The following is an 18794-nucleotide window of genomic DNA, read 5'->3' on the forward strand; positions in this document are numbered from 1 at the left end:
CCTTGAGGCAACTGTTGTTGTGATTTGGTGCTATATAAATAAAATTGAATTGAATGAATTCGTATAAAAACAATGATGTACATTAGTTAACATTCAGAAGAGCTGAAGTAGATAACGAGTAGAAAATACCAACATGTTTTTCATTTTCTAAGTGACATTCCGACAATAAAGGCAAAATATCTCTGTTACTGTAAGGAAATGGTGCCTTTAGATTAGCAGTTTCATGTTGTGGGATGTCAACAAAAGATGAGCGTGTGAGCGAGTGAATACAGATCTGTACAAATGCAATAACTGCCTCTCTATTCTCACGGTTTCCTAGGTGCATAACACTTGAAACTTCGGTTGTATTTTATTAATTGCCCAACGTTGCTCATTCCACAAAGTCTAATCATCTCTTAACGCTTAAACTCTCCTGTTTTCATATAGCATTTACAGTCAGAGCAGGCTGCGCTTTTACTCCCCTTCCTTTCTTTTCTTTTTCCTTTTGTTTGCCTTTATCTCTCTCTCTCACACTCTCTCTCTCTTCTCATCTTTCCACCTCTGGCTTTGCTGCCAGCCAGCCTCAGACACACCAGGGTTTCCCTTTCATTTGGTAGTGTGAGATGGGATGAGAGACTAGTGAGGGAAGGGGTGGAAAGATGATGAGCTGTCCTGATGAATGTAGTTAGAGAGAAAGTGCTGACGCAAAGGAATTAGAAGCTAGAAGAATTAGAAGAAACAACAAGTTTCACGCAGCAGTCATAGAGACCATCAGATAACCTGTCTGAAGTAAAATATGAAGTAAGCATGTCTATCATAGAAATAAATCGAGTGATTATGTTCCAGCATTATAGAGGATGATACATTTTTAATGACGTTCATGTGTGGATGCTTGGAACAGTGATGCCTAAGTATCTGCAAGAGTGGGAAGTTTAGTGTGTCGTTACTGTTAAATATCTCCAAAGATGCTATTGACTCTTAAGGTGCAAATTCTATATGTAGAGCAACTGGTTTAAATGTGTGGCTTTAACTTTATTACAGCACAGGTGAAGCCAAAGGGCAGATATGCTTCACCATATTTTCTAGTCTTTGGCTTGAAAGGTTGGTTTGGAAACATATTTGGCGATGCTTCATCTCCTGCTTTGCGTTTGTGTGGGAGCCCCGTCAAAAACCTGTCTGTTATGCTAGCAGTGTCCAAGCGTTCTTCTTTTTTTTCTTTTCATACCGCGCCCCCCTGGGGGGGGGGCCCCACACTTTGGGAACCTCTGCCCTATACTCACATATAGAAGTATCACTGGCTTATAACTGGAAGTAAGTACTACGCGTGTGTGTGTGTGTGTGTTTAAGTGGAATAGCTAACATGTACATTTTTAGTTTGTAAGGTGCACGTCCATGAGCAACCTCAAGGCTGTTTCAGATATTTTGAGTGTGCCATCTTTCCATTTTCGTATTTTGCAGTAACATTCATACAAAAACTGCTCTGCAGAACTGCTTATTTTCAAGGATAAAGAGTTAAGGTTGATTTAAAAGAGTACCCATGTTGTGGACACAGAGAGCAAAAGTCAAGCTTTATTAACAAAAAAAACCTGATACAGCAAATAATTCATCTGTACGAAGGCCAACAAAAGCATGAGTCTACAGAAATCCAACCATGAAGGACAAACTGAAGAAAGATGCAAAACAAATTTAATGAGGGACAAATGGGGTTTCAGAAAAGCTGAAGAATACAGAGCTGGAATTAAAAAGTTACTGAAACAGCAAAGTGATTAAAACAAGACTGAAGGAAAGCTGAACATGCTGTTCATGTTGTGGATTCATCTCTGCTGATGGAAGTAAACAATTTTCTTTCTGTAGGAAATTACATTATTCAGTAAAGTCTAAAGTGTTGTGGTGGCTTGGATATACTTAATCTTTCAATCTGCATAAGCCTCAGTGACTACCTGGTAACCAGCTGGCAACAACTATGTTACTGGGGGAAAATGAGCCAGCTGGTTGAAGGTGGTTAAAAGAGGTTCCTGACAGTCGGTGTGAAACTGATTCAAGTCTAAAGATGGGACAAATGTTGTGAATGTGTATTAGGGAAAAATGTGTATTTCCCAACAAGTTGGCTGGTGGTTGCAGGAGGGTGATCATGATAAAATGACGGCACTGAAAACAGAACAGGTCTAGTGTGTTGCAGGTTGCCTGCATGGAAGATGGCTGCTTATCTGCTAACACTCACCAGCTAATTGAGAAGTGATAGTGAAAGGCAAAACTTTTACTTTGAATTCAGTCTCTGTCTCCGGTTTGTGTTGCACTTTTTGTTTAGCGATTAGTTGCTGAGTGTTTGTGTTTTCCATGCAAATGAATGAATGCTAATATTCTTATGACCAAAGCATTCACAAGGAGGTTTGTGGTGCACCTCCCTTTAAGTAGCTGACAAATGAAGTAGTGTGTTCAAAAGTTGAAACCAGTTCTCTGAGGATGAAATGGGGTGAAAACAAAGCTCATCAGTGTTGCTTTGCTCTTGATATCACTGGAAAAAATACAGTGGCATAGTTTGTCACAGCTAAATTGAACACGTGCTAAAATTTCTTTCCTGTGCTCCGTGCTGGAATATCTCTGTAACGGTAGCATAACTGTAATACTGAGTTACAGATTATACTGCAATGTGAGCCTGTAAAATGCCTGTGAAAGTCAACAGCACCGTGAATATAGCTCCATTTCTTTGATAATATTTCATGTTCATGTTTGTTTTTCCACAAAGTATGACCGTGCAAAGACACTGTTTCATTCTCAAGAAAGCTTATTTCAAAATGTGTTTTGGGGGATTTTCACTCGTCCCTCCACTGTTCCAAAAAAGCTGCGACAGTCTGTATCTGTCTAATTTTCAAGGTTTGCAGATGACGGCAGCGTCGGCATGCTGTGAACTGGCTGGTGGAGCCTGGTGTAACATATGGGACTGTCCGGTCTCTCACAGAGAGTAAACAGGCCGATAACAGACCATTTATCTAGATCTGTGAAACGACGTAGCTACAGCATTGATATAAACACCAACCATAACTCACACACATGCACACACACAAACGCACGGCTACGTGTTAAAGTAAAATATGTCTGACATTTATGAGTGTCCGTCCTTATTCCTCTGACAGGGAGAGAATTCAGACAGAATGAAATCCTCATCAACATGGCCGCTGTGCTATAAACCTCTCGTTTGCTGACTGACAAAGAGAAAACTGGAGGAAGGGGGGGGGGGGGGGGGGGGTTGGACTGAACACAGTCATTGTGTTTCTGCCTCTGTAGTGGTCTGCCAGGAAGACACAGAGAAGGAGAAAGAGAGACGACAGCTTTAGGCCAAAGAAATGAAAAGATGTTTGATTTGAGCTCCCCCACAATACACATTTGAAACAGCTGTAGGAGAGGACAAAAAGATGCAAATACTGACATAGGTAGCTTTCCAACCTCCGAGACAGAGTGGGTAGCAGAAAAAGGGAAGCAAATTATACAGATAAGTATGGAAACCCGGACATTCCTGGAGGGCTCTTGAAAAGTCGCCATCAGTCAGCAGTGAACAATTAACCAAAAAGGTTTAAAACTCGAGTGTCTCATGCACACGTACACACACATGCTGCCTCATCTTAATGCTTGAGTGGTAATGGTGTGTTAATACATCCGAACATATTAAGAATTTATATCAAATTCACCATCCTAATATCTTGCCTGGAGCACAAATTAGTACAAATTGTCTGCTGCGGGGTGGCGGCAACGGTGGCGGCAACGGTGGCGGCGCGCTTGCTAATATGTCAGGACATGCCATGTGTCACCAGGCTCCCCCTGTCACATGAACTAATATCCTGTGTGATTTAGCAAGACAGTAGTTGTGCTTGTGGTGTGGAGAGATAATTCCCTTGTTTGAACTGCATTAAAACTTCATGAAAATCAATGATGGAGAACCAGGGATGTGGTGTGGGTGACTAAGAGACAATCTGGCACAAGCTGGTCTCATATCAGTGAGGGTGATTAGTACAGAGATGGAGGAGAGGCGGGTGCTGGATAGGTATGTGGTGGAGGCAGATGGGAGTAGTTTGACAATAAAAAGCATAAATCACTTTGCTGAGGTGTAAGAGAGCGAGTTGCATGACAGAAGTGAAGAGAGAGCTTAATCCAATCAGAGAGCCATGAGTATTTAGGTGATGTTGAGGGTATGTTTTCTGCGTGCTTGTTTTCATGCTGATTGATCTAAAACGGTTGGATGATTTATGGCAAGGTATTTTTTATTTATTTATTTTCTGACAGGGATGAGCCCCTCTGTGTGGACGCCCACGGTATTTTCCTTTCACATTTAAATCCCGACGAGCCAGATGCCAGTGTTTTTCCCTCTCTTTTACACTTGTTATTTTTATCACATCGTGCATGCAGGAAATCCTGCTGCGAGCAAACACTTTCCAATTGTGGTCACTCACTCACTCACCCGCTCGCTTGTTCAGGGATGCTAAGCGGGGTGGGGTGTGGGGGGAACTAGGGACAGAGTGGATGCTGTGTCGAGAAAAAAAAAATCAATCTGCAGGCTGCATTTAGCCTGCACTTTTTCCAAGAGGAAGCAAGTTTTCTGGCTGATGTTTTAATTCTGATCACTTCCATTTGTTCACTTTGTGTTGAGCTTTCCCAAGAAAAATAACCGCATCAGTCATTTTTAGCAAAGGGTCATTAGTGACATACGTGGAAGCGACTCAGCCCTCTAGCTGTTGAAGGAATTATGACTCCAGCTACCGTGTATGAGCAGAGAGATTGAGAGCGGGGCAGAAAGGGAAATGAGCAATTATGAGATTATTGTTCTGTTGTCTAATAGTTAATGCATTTCTGTTGAGCTTTGGGAACGAGGAATATTCTCCATAAATGAGAAAAAAGTATCAACCGCTGCTCCATATTCTGATGATTGAATGCATGTTTTGATGGTCATTTGTTACAGTTGTTAAAAATGCTGTATGGCAATTAGTCAGAACGTGTTCTCCAAGCTACCCATGTGGAAAATAAAACCCAACTTATTTTGTTTCTAAATTTGTGCTTTAAGATAAGATAAGATAAGATAGAACTTTATTAATCCCTCGGGTGGGTTCCTCTGGGAAATTCGACTTCCAAAAAGCACAGCAACGACCGAAGTTACAGTTACAGAATTGTTATATATATATATATATATATATATATACACACACACACACACACACACACACACACACACATATATATAAATACAGAGACAAATATAAATAAAATATACGAAGGGGATAAATAGAATAAATAGGAATAAAAAATAAAAATACAAGTGAATTGCACATTTCAAGTATTGAGTCTATTGCACTGTTGACTATTTACAAAAAGTATTGCACAAGGTATTGTACAGTGAGGTGAAGAGGCACTACAGCTTAGTTGTTCCCCTCCTTTGTCCTCCTGTTTCCCCTCCCTCTCCCCTCCAGAGAGGAGTTAAACAGTCTGATGGCGTGTGGGACAAAGGAGTTTTTAAGTCTGTTAGTTCTTGTCTTGGGGAGAAGCAACCTGTCACTGAACAGACTCTTCTGGTTGTTTATGGCCGTGTGCAGAGGATGCCCGGCATTATCCATAATGTCCATCAGTTTCTTTAATGTCCTTTTCTCTGCCACTGTCACCAGAGTGTCCAGCTTCATGCCGACCACAGAGCTAGCCTTCCTGGTCAGTTTCTCCAGCCTGCATGAGTCCTTCTTTGCTGTGCTGCTCCCCCAGCACACCACAGCATAGAAAAGTACTCCAGCAACCACCGACTGGTAAAACATCCTCAGGAGCTTCCTGCAGATGTTAAAAGACCTCAGCCTCCTGAGGAAGTACAGTCGGCTTTGGGCTTTTTTATACAGGTGCTCTGTGTTGCATGACCAGTCCAGTTTATTGTCCACCCACAGCCCGAGGTACTTGTACTTGTTGACCACCTCCACCTCCTCCCCCTCTATCTGAACCGGCAGTGGACCTGCTCTAGACCTCCCGAAGTCCACAACCAGTTCCTTAGTCTTTGAGGTGTTGAGTTGCAGGTGGTTTGTGTGACTCCATGCGACAAAGTTCCTCACCAGACTTCTGTACTCCTCTTCCTGATCATCCCAGATACACCCCATGATGGCCGTGTCATCTGCAAACTTCTGAATGTGGCATAATTCAGAGTTGTAGCAGAAGTCAGAGGTGTACAGGGTGAAGAGAAGAGGGGACAGCACAGTTCCCTGTGGTGCTCCTGTGCTGCTGACCACAGTGTCAGACGTGATGTCCTTCAGCCTGACGTACTGTGGCCTGTCGGTGAGGTAGTCGGAGATCCAAGCCACCAGGCAGGGGTCCACCTCCATCCTGTTCAGTTTTTCCTGAAGCATACAGGGCCGGATGGTATTAAAGGCACTGGAAAAGTCAAGAAACAGGATCCTGACCGTGCCTTTTCCCCCATCCAGGTGTGAGTGGGCTCTGTGTAGGAGGTACAGGATGGCATCCTCCACTCCGACACCCGCCTTGTATGCAAACTGTAGTGGGTCCTGGGCATGTTGTACCTGTGGTCGGAGGAGGTTGAGGAAGAGCCGCTCTAGAGTCTTCATAAGATGTGACGTCAGTGCCACCGGTCGGAAGTCATTCAGCTCATTGGGCCGGTTCTTTTTGGGGACCGGGACGATGCAGGATGTCTTCCATAGGGCGGGCACTCTCCCCAGTCGCAGACTGAGGTTGAAGACTCGTTGTAGCGGCTCCCCAAGTTCAGCAGCACACGCCTTAAGCATCCTAGGACACACCTTGTCTGGGCCTGCTGCCTTTCTGGGGCGAAGCTTCCTCAGTTGCCTCCTGACCTGATCCACTGTGACACTGGGAGATGTTTGGGAGGAGGGGAGGGGGGGAGATGTCTTGCTGCTGAGAGAGGGATTGGAGGAGGGGGGTGTCATGGTGTCAGGAAGGGGGGGAAGCGAGGGAGGCAGGAGAGTGGGGAGAGGACTCTGTAGTGAAGGTGAGGGTGAGGGTGGGGGGGTTGTGGGCTGGTCAAACCTGTTGAAGAAGTTGTTGAGTTCGTTTGCCTTCTCCACAGTCCCCCCCACTGTGCTTTTCTTGGTGTTGTGGCCTGTGATGGTTTTCACACCATTCCAGACCTCCCTCATATTGTTCCTCTCCAACTTCTGCTCCACCTTCCTCCTGTAGGTGTCCTTTGCTTCCCTCAGGCAGCGTTTCACCTCCCGCTGTGCTGCTTTCATCTCCTCCTTCTTTATTCCATTCTGCCTTAAAAAATTGTATTTATTAAATTCTGGTTAGTGGGAAAGATTTATTTCCTCTCAGAATAGCCACGAGGAAAAAAAGGAGAATAAGATGTGTATCTCCCAAAGCTTAGCTACTTGTTTTTTCATTTTACTGATACCTTGGATGTTGCACAAGTCCTAGAAAAACTGCGCTCTGTGAGATGTTTTTAAATCTAGTCCCTCCGTAAATCCATTATACCAACGCTGAAGAAAAAGGATCAAATAAAAATCTTTCCTTCACAAAATGTTATTTCCAGGAATGTTTCTTATCCATAAATATGCAAACATATTTAGAATTCTAAATAAGTGCTTAAGATCAAGCATGTCCTCTATTGACAGCTTCTCTTCTTTCCTCCTCTCAGGTTTCCCCCCCACAGGACTCAGTGTTTATCATAACAGAGAGGGACATTAGTGCATGGGAGGAGTCAGGCTCTTTAGGGGGCTGCCATTGATCAGTCTATTTGTGATCAGCAAACACAATATGAGCACAGCGCAGAAAGTGCAGTGCTGATATAGTTCTTGTGTATCTACACTGGGGCACCGTCTCCTGTCAGGAAAAAAAGCCACTTCCCTCCAGCACTTACAACTTCTATGAATTACCATCGCACAGAGATGCTGTGGCAGAAGATGAGGAGAGACGTGTGCTGGAGTCGTCGACACAGAAGTGAATAGAAAACAGGGTTGAGGGGAGAAGACACTAGTGGTCGAGTGTGCGTGCCTCCTTTCTCTCCATGCTAATTTTCTTGGCAGGCTCTTAAACAGAATTTTAATTTGCTCTGTGTTTATGATTCAGAACAAACGCTGCCATCTCAGAGGCCAATATAATCTAATTATTAATACAAATGCATGGACGTACATGCGCTGATGGGCACACACATGCACTAAGAAATGTATTTTGTATGTCTAATTAACTTGGCAAGCTTTCAGGACTAATTTTCCATTTCAAAATATGCTCTTTGTGAATAGAATAATACGAGCCTAAAGGAAAACCTTAAATATTTATACATACTTAATATGTGATGTATAGAGAACATCTAGAGTGTGCTATGGATGCTGAAAGTAGTTTCATGCTAATTTCTTGGCTGGAGCTGTGCCAGAAGGGTCAGAGCAGAGGGAAAATGAAAACACCTGAAGAACAAAATAATAATGATAACAAACATCTGATTTACTAAATTGTTTTTGTGCTGGTCAAACTTTAACAGCATGAAAAGCTCTGGATGCAATTAGAATATCGTGAAGCCCGCACCTAAAAGCAAACAAAACCAGAGGGGACGTTTACCTCGCTGGTATTTCTGTTCATCACGCCAGTACATTAACTATACCTGATGAGGGACTGTCAACTCCTGTTGCTGTTTTGCCAGCAAACCATCTCAGTGTTTAACATGAGGCACCAGATGTTGATGAGTCCAGATATCCCGTTCATTCCAAGAGAGGCTATGCACACAACACATACTGACAGTCACATTAGCCTGACTCTGGCTCTCACATGGAAGCAGTTTCTTAATATAGCTCTTTAAATTGTTAATTGATTAGTTTTGCAGCTATTTTCTTTACTCGTGATGTTACCAGCGCTGTAAATTTGACTGTTACCACTTTACCACCGTCATCATGTTTGCAGCCCTGCACGGTTGCTGAGGGCTTGACATACAGAAGGTGTCAGTTTCGGTATGCCTCACTGTATCAGAGTCAAAGCCGTCTCCTGCTGTGAAAACACAAACAAAGAATAACAGGGAGGAGACTGAGATGCAGCTGAGAACCGAGGATTCAGAGGAAGCTTGATGACTTATGACTACTTGTAGGTTGTAGAGATGAAGGTTACTGCTGGGGTTGGAGAGTACAGCCCGAAGACATCAAAACATGAATTAACTGCATAAAGTGTTGCTATAGAAACATAAGACCTATGATGAAATCTTGCATGTTTGCTGAGTTTTGGACTTTTCCCCAATTCTTTGGTTTGGTTGGTTGTTATTTACTTTAGTCTATCCATTAACAGGTCTATCAGTGCACACATGTTGTTAACCTCTTACTGAACTAGGGTCTCCTGGGGGTAGCAGCCAATCCCAACTGGCTCTGGGCAGTTGGGTTTACAAGGGGTGAGCCTTGCAATAGTGCTCTGATGATGGGAAAAAAAAGACAAATAGCGGTTACAGCTTGCAGCCAGCAGCATTTCTAAGTGTAAGTACATCAAGGGTATTTTCCATCCTCCTTTTCCGATGAGCCTATGGCATTGATTAGAGGTTGCCTCATTCAAAGGATGAATCCATTGCCATGAGGTGCTAGGAGCAGCACTGTAGCAGTGACACAGCATAAATCAAATGTAAGTAGCCTAGATAGTGTTTTCAGTATATATATAATATAATATAAAAGTATAATATTACTACTTTGGGCTACTGAATTTATCTTTTCTTATAGCCATTGGTTCCTCATGATATTAGTTCATTTCTGTGTCCATTCTCCCAGGTCTTGTCTCCGGTCTGTCATGTTTCTATGTATGTTTATCCCCAAGTTCATGTGTCTTAGTCTGAGTCTGTGTGTGTTACTTCCTGTTTTATTTTCATAGTCCTCTGTCTCGGACGTGTTGTGTTTACCTTTTGTCTCTTTAGTCTGACATCCTAAAAAAGGTCAAACATGGTGGTGGTAATGTGATGCTCTGAAGTTCCTTTGATGCTTCAGGACCCGAATGACTCACTTATTATGTAATTTACTTTTGCACACAGGTTCAGGTAGGTTTTTCTTCCCTTAATAAATGAAATAATAATTTATATAAAATCAGGAAGGGTGCAAATACTTTTTCACTACACTGCTCGTTTTTCTGTGGCTCTCTAGTTACAGCTCCAGCATTCACAAAATGTTGCCCAGTGCCAGCTGGGACCTTAAAAGTAGCAGATTCAGTCACCTAAATCATACAGTGTCATATAAAAGGGTAACCAGTGACTTTTTCTTTCTACTTCTTTACAAGTATTGTGTTAACATTTGACAGATCCTGAAACACAAGGGCTTGAACTGTTTAAATATTTACAGCGCTAACTAGAAAGATTTGTGTTTCCATTTTGACAGGTTCCTCATACTAGATGTGCACGTACATTTGTGTCTGTGCTTGTGTATTTAACTCTGTTTGTGTGTGAGTGTCTGTGAGAGAGAAAGCGGGAGAGGTCCCCAGTGGCAGGAATGACATTTGAAAGAGGCACCCCACTGGGACCAAGACAGCTATCTCAGTACTTACACAGACACACACAGACACCCACACAGAGTGCCTGGTTATTCTGAGTCGGGGCAATCTGTCCATCTGTTAGTCTGTCAGTTGCACGTCATCCTTAGTAAATGGGGTTAACAGCCACTGCTGTATTAAGAGAGGCAGGGATAACAAGTCCTCATGCCAAGGAGAAAAATACGGGTGGGGGTTAGAGAGGGAGTGAAATGGCCACGAAGATGAAAAAGCAGGAGAGAGAGAGGACGCATTGTAGAAAGTGTAAAAAATTCTCTGATTTAGAGCCTGTGATTGAGGATAATAGTTTCCTACCCTGCTGAGTTTGCTGTGGTGAGCTACGAGCAAGAGGGAGCAGAGGAAAAATGGGACGCTGAAGTGGCTAAGAGAGGCTGAGAAAAGGAGGGGTCATTTGTGAAATAGCAGTAGGGCGAGGTAAAGCAGATGAAACAAATGAGGAGGAGGAGAAGAAGGAGTAAAAGGCGGAGGGGTGTGTGAGAAAGAGATCGTGATGAAAGTGGGTGCCATTTTTGAAATAGAATGGGAATTTTCAGTTCTAGTAAATACACACACATTATGGTGCACACACATATACACTAAAGACGGCAACATTTCCATTTACATGTTTTTATTTTAGCACTAAATGCACAACTGAGCACAGCTTCTACGTGGATATGTATTTTGTGTGTGTATATTTAAACACATACACTGCAGTGTGTCGTGTTCTGAGTCATTTAGATGAATGTTTATCAGAGTTTATTGGAGGCTGTGGCCCCCTGCCTGACTCAATATCTGCCAAACTGGTAATTATTAAAATCTTGGCATAACACAGCCTCAAACTGTTGACACCTTCAGTTGTATTACTGAGCTAAGGACCCCCACCCCCACCCACATATGGTTTTCCAGAGCTGTTTCCACATGCGAGTACTAAATCCCTATGAAATCCAGTTCTATGAAGTGTGCCCTCTTTTTATTTGAGAAAAAAAGTTCTCAACACTGTAAAGCCTGCAAGTGCAGCAAGCTAACCAAAAAGAGCAGTTCTGCCAACAACATATCCACCATCAACAGCAGCTGTGTGCACTGAAAGAAATTTGTGTGTGTGGTCCTCCACAGAAGAGTCCCAAGCAAACACGGAGTGCATGCTTCCTGTCTTTGTCCACTTTACTTTTCAACACCCAAACCAAACACCCCACCAAGTTCAATATCTCAGGCTACTGAAGGGAATTACCAAACCACAACGGCTAATTAAATGCACATTCTTTCTCTACTGCAAAGCAGACTGCTATGAAACAAATACATTCAACTACCTAAAACAATCCTTAAAAGTATTCAGCAGCATATGTTGATAGTCACTGTTAAATCCAGAATTTAATTTAAAGTCCTTCTTCTTGCATGCAAGGTTTTAAATAATTTTTTTAATAATCAGGCTCCATTCAATTCAATCCAATTCAGTTTTATTTATACAGCACCAAATCGCAACAACAGTTGCATCAAGGTGCTTTAGACCCTACAATAATACATACAGAGAAAAAATGAAGTGCTCTACTTTTATGATTAGGCTTAAAACGTTCCTTTTTCCTGAAGCATAAAAGTCTTTTTGCTGCCCCTCCCTTAGCCTGGTTCTGCTGGAGGTTTATTCCTGTAAAGAAGGAGTTTTTCCTTCCCACTGTCGCCAAGTGCTTGCTCATTGGGTGTTTGTATGATTGTTTGGGGTTTCTCTGTAATATTGCAGAGTCTTTACCTTACAATATAAAGGGTCTTGAGGTGACAATTATTGTGATTTGTCGCTATTAACATAAATTTGAATTTAAATTGAACTGAATTGAAACAAAAAGTTTTAGTATAAGGTAAGGCCCCACCTTGGCTAGGGAAAATGCACATTCTCCAAGCAGTTGGCAAGTGATTGATCCTCCTTGCAACTAGTCACTTGAAGAATGCCACAGTTGCCCGAAGGCTGCAGGAAAGACAAAAACCCGTCTCCAAACACTTGCCCAGAACTCTCTGAGCAGCAGTGGAACTATGAAAAGTACAACACAAACCTAACACGGTGACTGTTTGCTTTTAAAGTAGATGTGGTGCCTTTTTAAAATATTAGTTTAATCTTTTACTTGGAAGGGCAACATTATCATTCTTTCTCCAAGTTTCAGTTATGCTAAATAGACTGGTACTCGTATATTATTCTTCTACTCCAACTGAGCACTCAAAGTGCTTTTTATTACAATCCTCGTTTACTCACATATTCATACAACAGGCTACTTCACCATGCAGACTGGAGTTGAGAATGATTGGACGACCCACTCTACCTCCCGAACTTGGTGGTTAGTAAGCGACTGTTTGCAGACGAGTCAGTACCTTCCAGGATTACTGCTTTTTCCTTGTGGCTTTTCTGTGGTTTAGCAATTGATCTCACAGCAACTGCCAGCAACCTCTAGCAATCACTCACCAGCTGCTCCTCTAAATGGCGGTTGGCAGATGGTCACCAATCAGTCTCAAGCCCTGTGTGACTGGGATCAAAATCCTATTTTAGGATTTCACAGTGCGAGATAAATAAAGACGAATGCTGCCCATGTTATTAAATATGAAATCAGGACTTACAATAAAGCATCCTCAAAATTATGTCAAATAAACAAGTTATTCCCAGAAGATCTTTAACTTTTTTTCAGCAGTGTTACTACCACCGTTTCTGTTTAAACCACAAATAACTTCAATCAAAGCAGTTCTAATAACCAAACTATTCGATCAGGGAGAGTCACTTCATATGTTTTCACCTTTGACGCTTTCTGTGTGTTCAATAAATAATCAGTAATTTTAAAACTATAAAAACATTAATGAAAACATGACTCAAATAAAGTAACACATAAAACACAGCAGTTTAGCTACAAGGCAAAGAATGAAGAAAATAAAGAAATGGCCTGCCAGAAAAAGAAAAAATCACTTCTGTCGTAGGTTTTACGTCAATCTTTATTTTACCATGTGTCTCAAATTATAATAATAACCAAATTAATTGAATTAATTAACATTAATATGTGTGTTCAAGACCCAGTGAACCTTTACATTCCTTCGGTAGAATCCACATCCCGACCACCTTTTACTCCCCTCCTGCTGAGCTCTGTGTGCGGCTGCTCTTACTAATGCTGAGTCAATTACTACTGCAGGTGCCGAGCCTAAAAATGGGCCAAGGGTTGTGTGCGCCTGTGGGGGGTTCAGTTAAGGTGTTTACTCTGTATGTGTTCATTTTCCTTGGCTTTGTATCTGTCAAGCTTCTAAGAAGAAGAAAAAACAATTAGTTCTACAAGAAGGAGAAGGGAAAATGGAAAATAAGAGTTATTCAAAGAAAGCTCTAAAGCCCACATGCAATCTATACACACTCCATGTATTCTGAGTTAGGGGAAGGAACTGTGAGGAAAGATGATGAAATGATTATGAACATTATGCAGTTGTTATAGGATATATAATGTAACATTTTAGGATGTATAATTATAAAATAGTTCATATTTGATGAGGAGAATGCACATCATCATGAAAGTCCATATAATTTGTGTTCTGGAGAACTTGACTGCATTGTGCAAATGTCTTTTGTCAACCCTCATTTCTTTATATTTTGCAAGGAAAATGGGAAACAGTCGAAGCGATTTAGTGAAATGTGCAAGCGTAAATGGAAATACAGCATTTTAAACTAAATAAAAAGAATCTCTAAAATGTTACTGCTCAAGACTGTGAAGAAAAGTTTTAAAGCAAACACACCATTAATTGTCTTACATGCAGTCTAACACAATCCAAAGTCGGTTGCTGATGAGGGGTCATGTTATACCCAAAATACACCAAGACCCAGTGGGCTTATGCGCACACTGTGTGAGTCAACAGAGGGAAGGTCAAGCGAATTGTCCTTCGAGGTGCCTGAATGTCCATCTGTTACTCAGCATTCCAACCAGTAACTACAGTAGTTTAATATTTGACTTGAGACTGAATTATAATTAATTTCTACAGAAGAATTTTTTTTTTTTGAAAAATCTCCAAATGCATGCAGATATTTCTTCTATAGGAATCGAAATATCAGTGCAATCTGTTCGGTGGCTGGTTTTGCACATCAAAGTGTTGGACTGATGGACAGCCAGATGGACAGATCAGTCAACAATTATCTTTACCCTTTGGCCTAACTCCTAGTGCTACAAAAAGAGAAATCTGAAAGAAAGATGAGAGAGAGATGGGAGAGAGACAGAGTGCTTTTCACAGAGATATTAATTGGACTGGGCTTTGCAGGACTGCTGCTTTGTCTTTTTCTCATCAACAGAGCAAATTAAGAACTTTTCAAATATTTGTTAGCCTGCTTAACATATTCACTGGGTCGTTCACTGCAACTTGCCTCATTTTTAAATGCTCTTTAAACAAAGTCATTGTTTTCTGCTTTAGTTTTCATTGCCATGCAGTGTGCACCCTTTGTTGCACCCTGGGCTGACTCTTTGTAATGGAAATAACTGCAACTTGCAACAACTGTTTGAAAAGCCAAAACACACACACACACACCGAAGTTCACAGCTGAAAGACTGAACATGTATGTGCATTTGCTGCACATCACGCACACGTGAAAAACAAAGTCGAACGCATCTGAACACATGAGCAGATTCACTGTAATTACATATTGCGTGTAAGCTGTCAAACTTGCACACAAACAGTCGCACTGCATAGTTGCACACAGTGCTCCTGACAAGGCTTATTGTTTGTCCTTGACATTTTCATGTATTTGATGAAAGGCTGGTATGAAAGGGCCATGTGTTGGCATCACAAATCTTCAAATGTGGAGCGATTTCTTTGTTCCCTCTCTCTTAGCTGACTCAAGGGACTTCTGTGCTCGGGGTTGACTTGTTAATTAACCACATGGCTGACTGATTCAAATGTGTGTATAGAAATTTGCACACAAAGTGGTAGTTACAGGAGATGTGAAGGGACTTTCCAAATGTACCCTTCATTAGTACTGCAGCAAACTGGAAGTGCAACCAAACAGTATATGGAGAAACACTCATTATTATTCCTTCCTAAGTTACTATTTTAATAGATAGATAGATGGATAGAGAGATGGTCATAAATCTAAGCATAAACTGCATATTTTATGGCTCATCTTTAAATATGTTTTGCTTAATTTTTAAATGGATGGACGGATCAAATACTTAACTTGTCCTACAAGGTCAGAGATCCAAGAAGGTATTCTCAGTGCTGATATTTTTTTAATATCTTGTAATGGTCTGTGTTTGTCTGGGTCAGAGAATGATGTCCTTGTTCCCCAACATAGTTTACAAAGAGGTCATTAAGGGGAAGGGCAGACCAATTGTGATGGCCAGTTGTATTTCCTTGTCTTTTTCTATGGTTGCTTATGCGTTAAAGTTAGCAAACATAAAGCAAAATCTTTGTTTTTCATTCTCAGTGCATGTGAAGGCGGGGACGTGTGAGGTGATTGCTGCCCATCGCTGCTGCAACAAGAACAAGATCGAGGAGAGATCTCAGACTGTCAAATGTTCCTGCTTCCCTGGACAGGTCGCCGGCACTACTCGGGCCATGCCGTCCTGCGTCGACGGTAGGTGTCACTTTATTGGTGTTCGGGTATCTTTTGCGTGCGCTTGCGTAGTGCCGCTGCCTGATGTGCACCTGTTTTGAATGTTGGCTAAAATGCCTTAGTATGGATTTGAACTCATCATATGTTTTCTTTGTCATGCATCTCAGGCAGAGCACTAAAGTTCAGATTGCTTTAATCGACTCTGAAAGAAAAAAGTGAACACTGCATTAGCAGATGAGCACATTTATGAAGATGAGTGCTGACAGTCAGGCCACACGGAGGAGCAGTCAGTATCAGGAGAAGAGATGCTAGAGTTAGCAAGAGGTTATTTGAAAGAGACTTTGTTCAATGCAGGTGCTACATATGACCAAGCCCCCTGTGTGCTGCAGTAAACTGAAAAATCTAAGAATTGATACACGACCAGGTAAACCCTGATTTACGGGCCAAGGCATAGAAGCCATCAGTATTCTCTTGGCAGCGTTTCTGTGTACTGGTAGCCAGAATACTGACTAGAAATGCATGGAAGCAAAGTGAAGCCTTTCTCCCACTGCCCGTTTTCTGTGCTGTTTCAGCAGACTAATTTATTACATACACTGCCTCTGTCTGTTATATTTTTGTGATGAATTCAGAAACATTCTGAATATGATGGATTGCATGGGGTTATATTCTGAACACAATCAATTCAAAAGTAATTAAATGTTTGCTTCTCAGGTAAACCTTAAAGGTGCAAGAAACAAAAATCTGAACTATTCCAGACAGAAAAGGGAACGTCTTCATCGCAGTAGATAAAAAATGGAATCTTGTGTTGTTCCACAACTATACTACAGCGCCATGGTCCTGAATTATTGTCTATTAATGTAATGTTGATACTGAATGTACCAGACATATGTTAAACTGCTTTCATTCAACCTATTTATGCATGCATTATTTGCATTATTTATGTATGCACTCACACCAATCAACTAAAGTTTGGACAAATATTAGGGTTTTATCACAGAAAGAAGTCCACGCTGCTCCCTAACTTTAGGTGCTCCTGCTGCACAAACCCCAGTCTTGGTGTGAGATATGAGCATACATATTCGGCACATCCACAATCAAACCCAACCACCTCCTGCTGACTCCGATATATTTCATAAATGTGCTGCTTAATTTCCAAAGGTAATCCAGCAAGTGATTATCTTGCAGCTAAATTTAACAATTTAACTGTGAAGAAACTTAATTTGTAGGAGATGGGGTTGGACAAATTCTAAAATGGATTATAATGAAGCAGCTCAGGAAAAATGCACCATGAAGAGGAAATCTTGTGTTTTTGTTATTACACCGAATTTATCAGTAGTCAGCGTTATGTAAACATCAGAGGACTCCCAACAAGAATCTTGATAGCAAAAGATATTAATCTGCAGGAAGTATTATCTTTACGAAGCTCTTTTGTTCACTGCAAATGAGAAGTTGATTTTTTAGACACAAATGTATTTTGGCATTTTACCCATAAATGAGATTAGTGTTTAGTGATGAACATTCGAATTTCCCAGAGGAACCCACCCGAGGGATTAATAAAGTTCTATCTTATCTTATCTTATCTTATTCGAAGCTATAAAATATTCCCGTATGCCTGGAAACCCGTCATCCACTAATGCCTCTGTGTTTACAACATCAGTATCCAGCAGGCCCTCCAGCCTCGCAGAGTGGCACTTGATGAAATAACTGACCCAGTCTCCATTTCTCAGTTGTTTCTGGGTTTCGGGTGAGCGCTCAAACATGATGAAAGATTCACTTACAATACAACATGGCACAGTAAGATGAAGGGCTGGAATGGTGGAGTACATCTTACTTACGGCACCACAGATATACAGTACCGTGAAAAAACTATTTACCCCTATCCTTTCTTATTTTATTTTATTTATTTTTTTGCATATTTATCACACTTAATTGTTTCAGATCATCAAACAAATTTGAATATTAAACCTGAACCTGAGTAAATACAAAGCACCGTTTTTAATCTTTGAGTTTAAGGGAAAAAGTCATTACACCCTAAACCTGACAACTAGTTGTGCTTCACTTGGCAGAAAGAACTGAAACCTGTTTGGGATAAACAGCAATAAGGAACTGTGGCCCACTCTTCTTAGCAGAATTTTTGCAGAAAAACCTTCATTTTGTTTTTATTACTGAATTGTTCAAAGGTAGACTTGCTGTGTGTTTCAGATCGTTGTCTTGCTCCATAAACCAAGTGAGTTTGAGCTTCAGGGCATGAAATGATGGATGGGCAGGATTTTTGGTAGAGAGCAGAACTCCACTGTACGTACACCCAGGTCCTGAATCAGCCAAACAGCCTTAGACCATCACACTACCACCACCGTGTTTGACTGTTGGTATGATGTTCTTTTTATGAAATGCTGGGTTTCTTTTCATTTTTAATGGTCAGAATGTTTTGTAGCAAATGTGAGATAAGCTTTTGTGTTCTTCTGGATAGTGTGTGGCACATTGTGTTTCTTTTTGAGCTCTTCTGTTTCACTGTGTCAAACTGGTTCTATTCTTTCAAAAGGCCTGGCCTGGTCAACGGCAAAAAACAGTTAATTCATGATTTAACAACAGGTAGGTTTGGCCAATAAATTCAATCATGAAAAACTGGATTTTGTATTTAATTGAGTTATTTTTGTCCTGCTAAACAAAATACTCATATTAACTCTCAGAGTTCTTTAACAATGATGACAGTCTTTAGAGTCTTTAGAGTGACAGTTAAAGAAAAAGGATTCATGACAACAGCTTTTATGTATTCACACATCCAGTCAGTCAGCTGTTT

At 41.2% G+C, this 18794-nt stretch overlaps 1 protein-coding gene across 3 annotated transcripts in view; it reads left to right on the plus strand.

The window, feature by feature from the left end:
* LOC101475964 (chemokine-like protein TAFA-2) overlaps positions 1-18794 on the plus strand; it is a 97025-nt gene that overhangs the window by 67216 nt on the left and 11015 nt on the right. For all 3 annotated transcript variants that reach the window (XM_004558819.5, XM_076878555.1, XM_076878556.1), the window contains one exon: positions 15866-16015. In XM_004558819.5, coding sequence (XP_004558876.1) covers positions 15866-16015 — 150 coding nt within the window. The remainder of the gene's footprint in view (positions 1-15865; positions 16016-18794) is intronic.

The sequence above is a fragment of the Maylandia zebra genome, linkage group LG20, assembly GCF_041146795.1.
Source record: "Maylandia zebra isolate NMK-2024a linkage group LG20, Mzebra_GT3a, whole genome shotgun sequence".
Classification (NCBI taxonomy): Eukaryota; Metazoa; Chordata; class Actinopteri; order Cichliformes; family Cichlidae; genus Maylandia; species Maylandia zebra.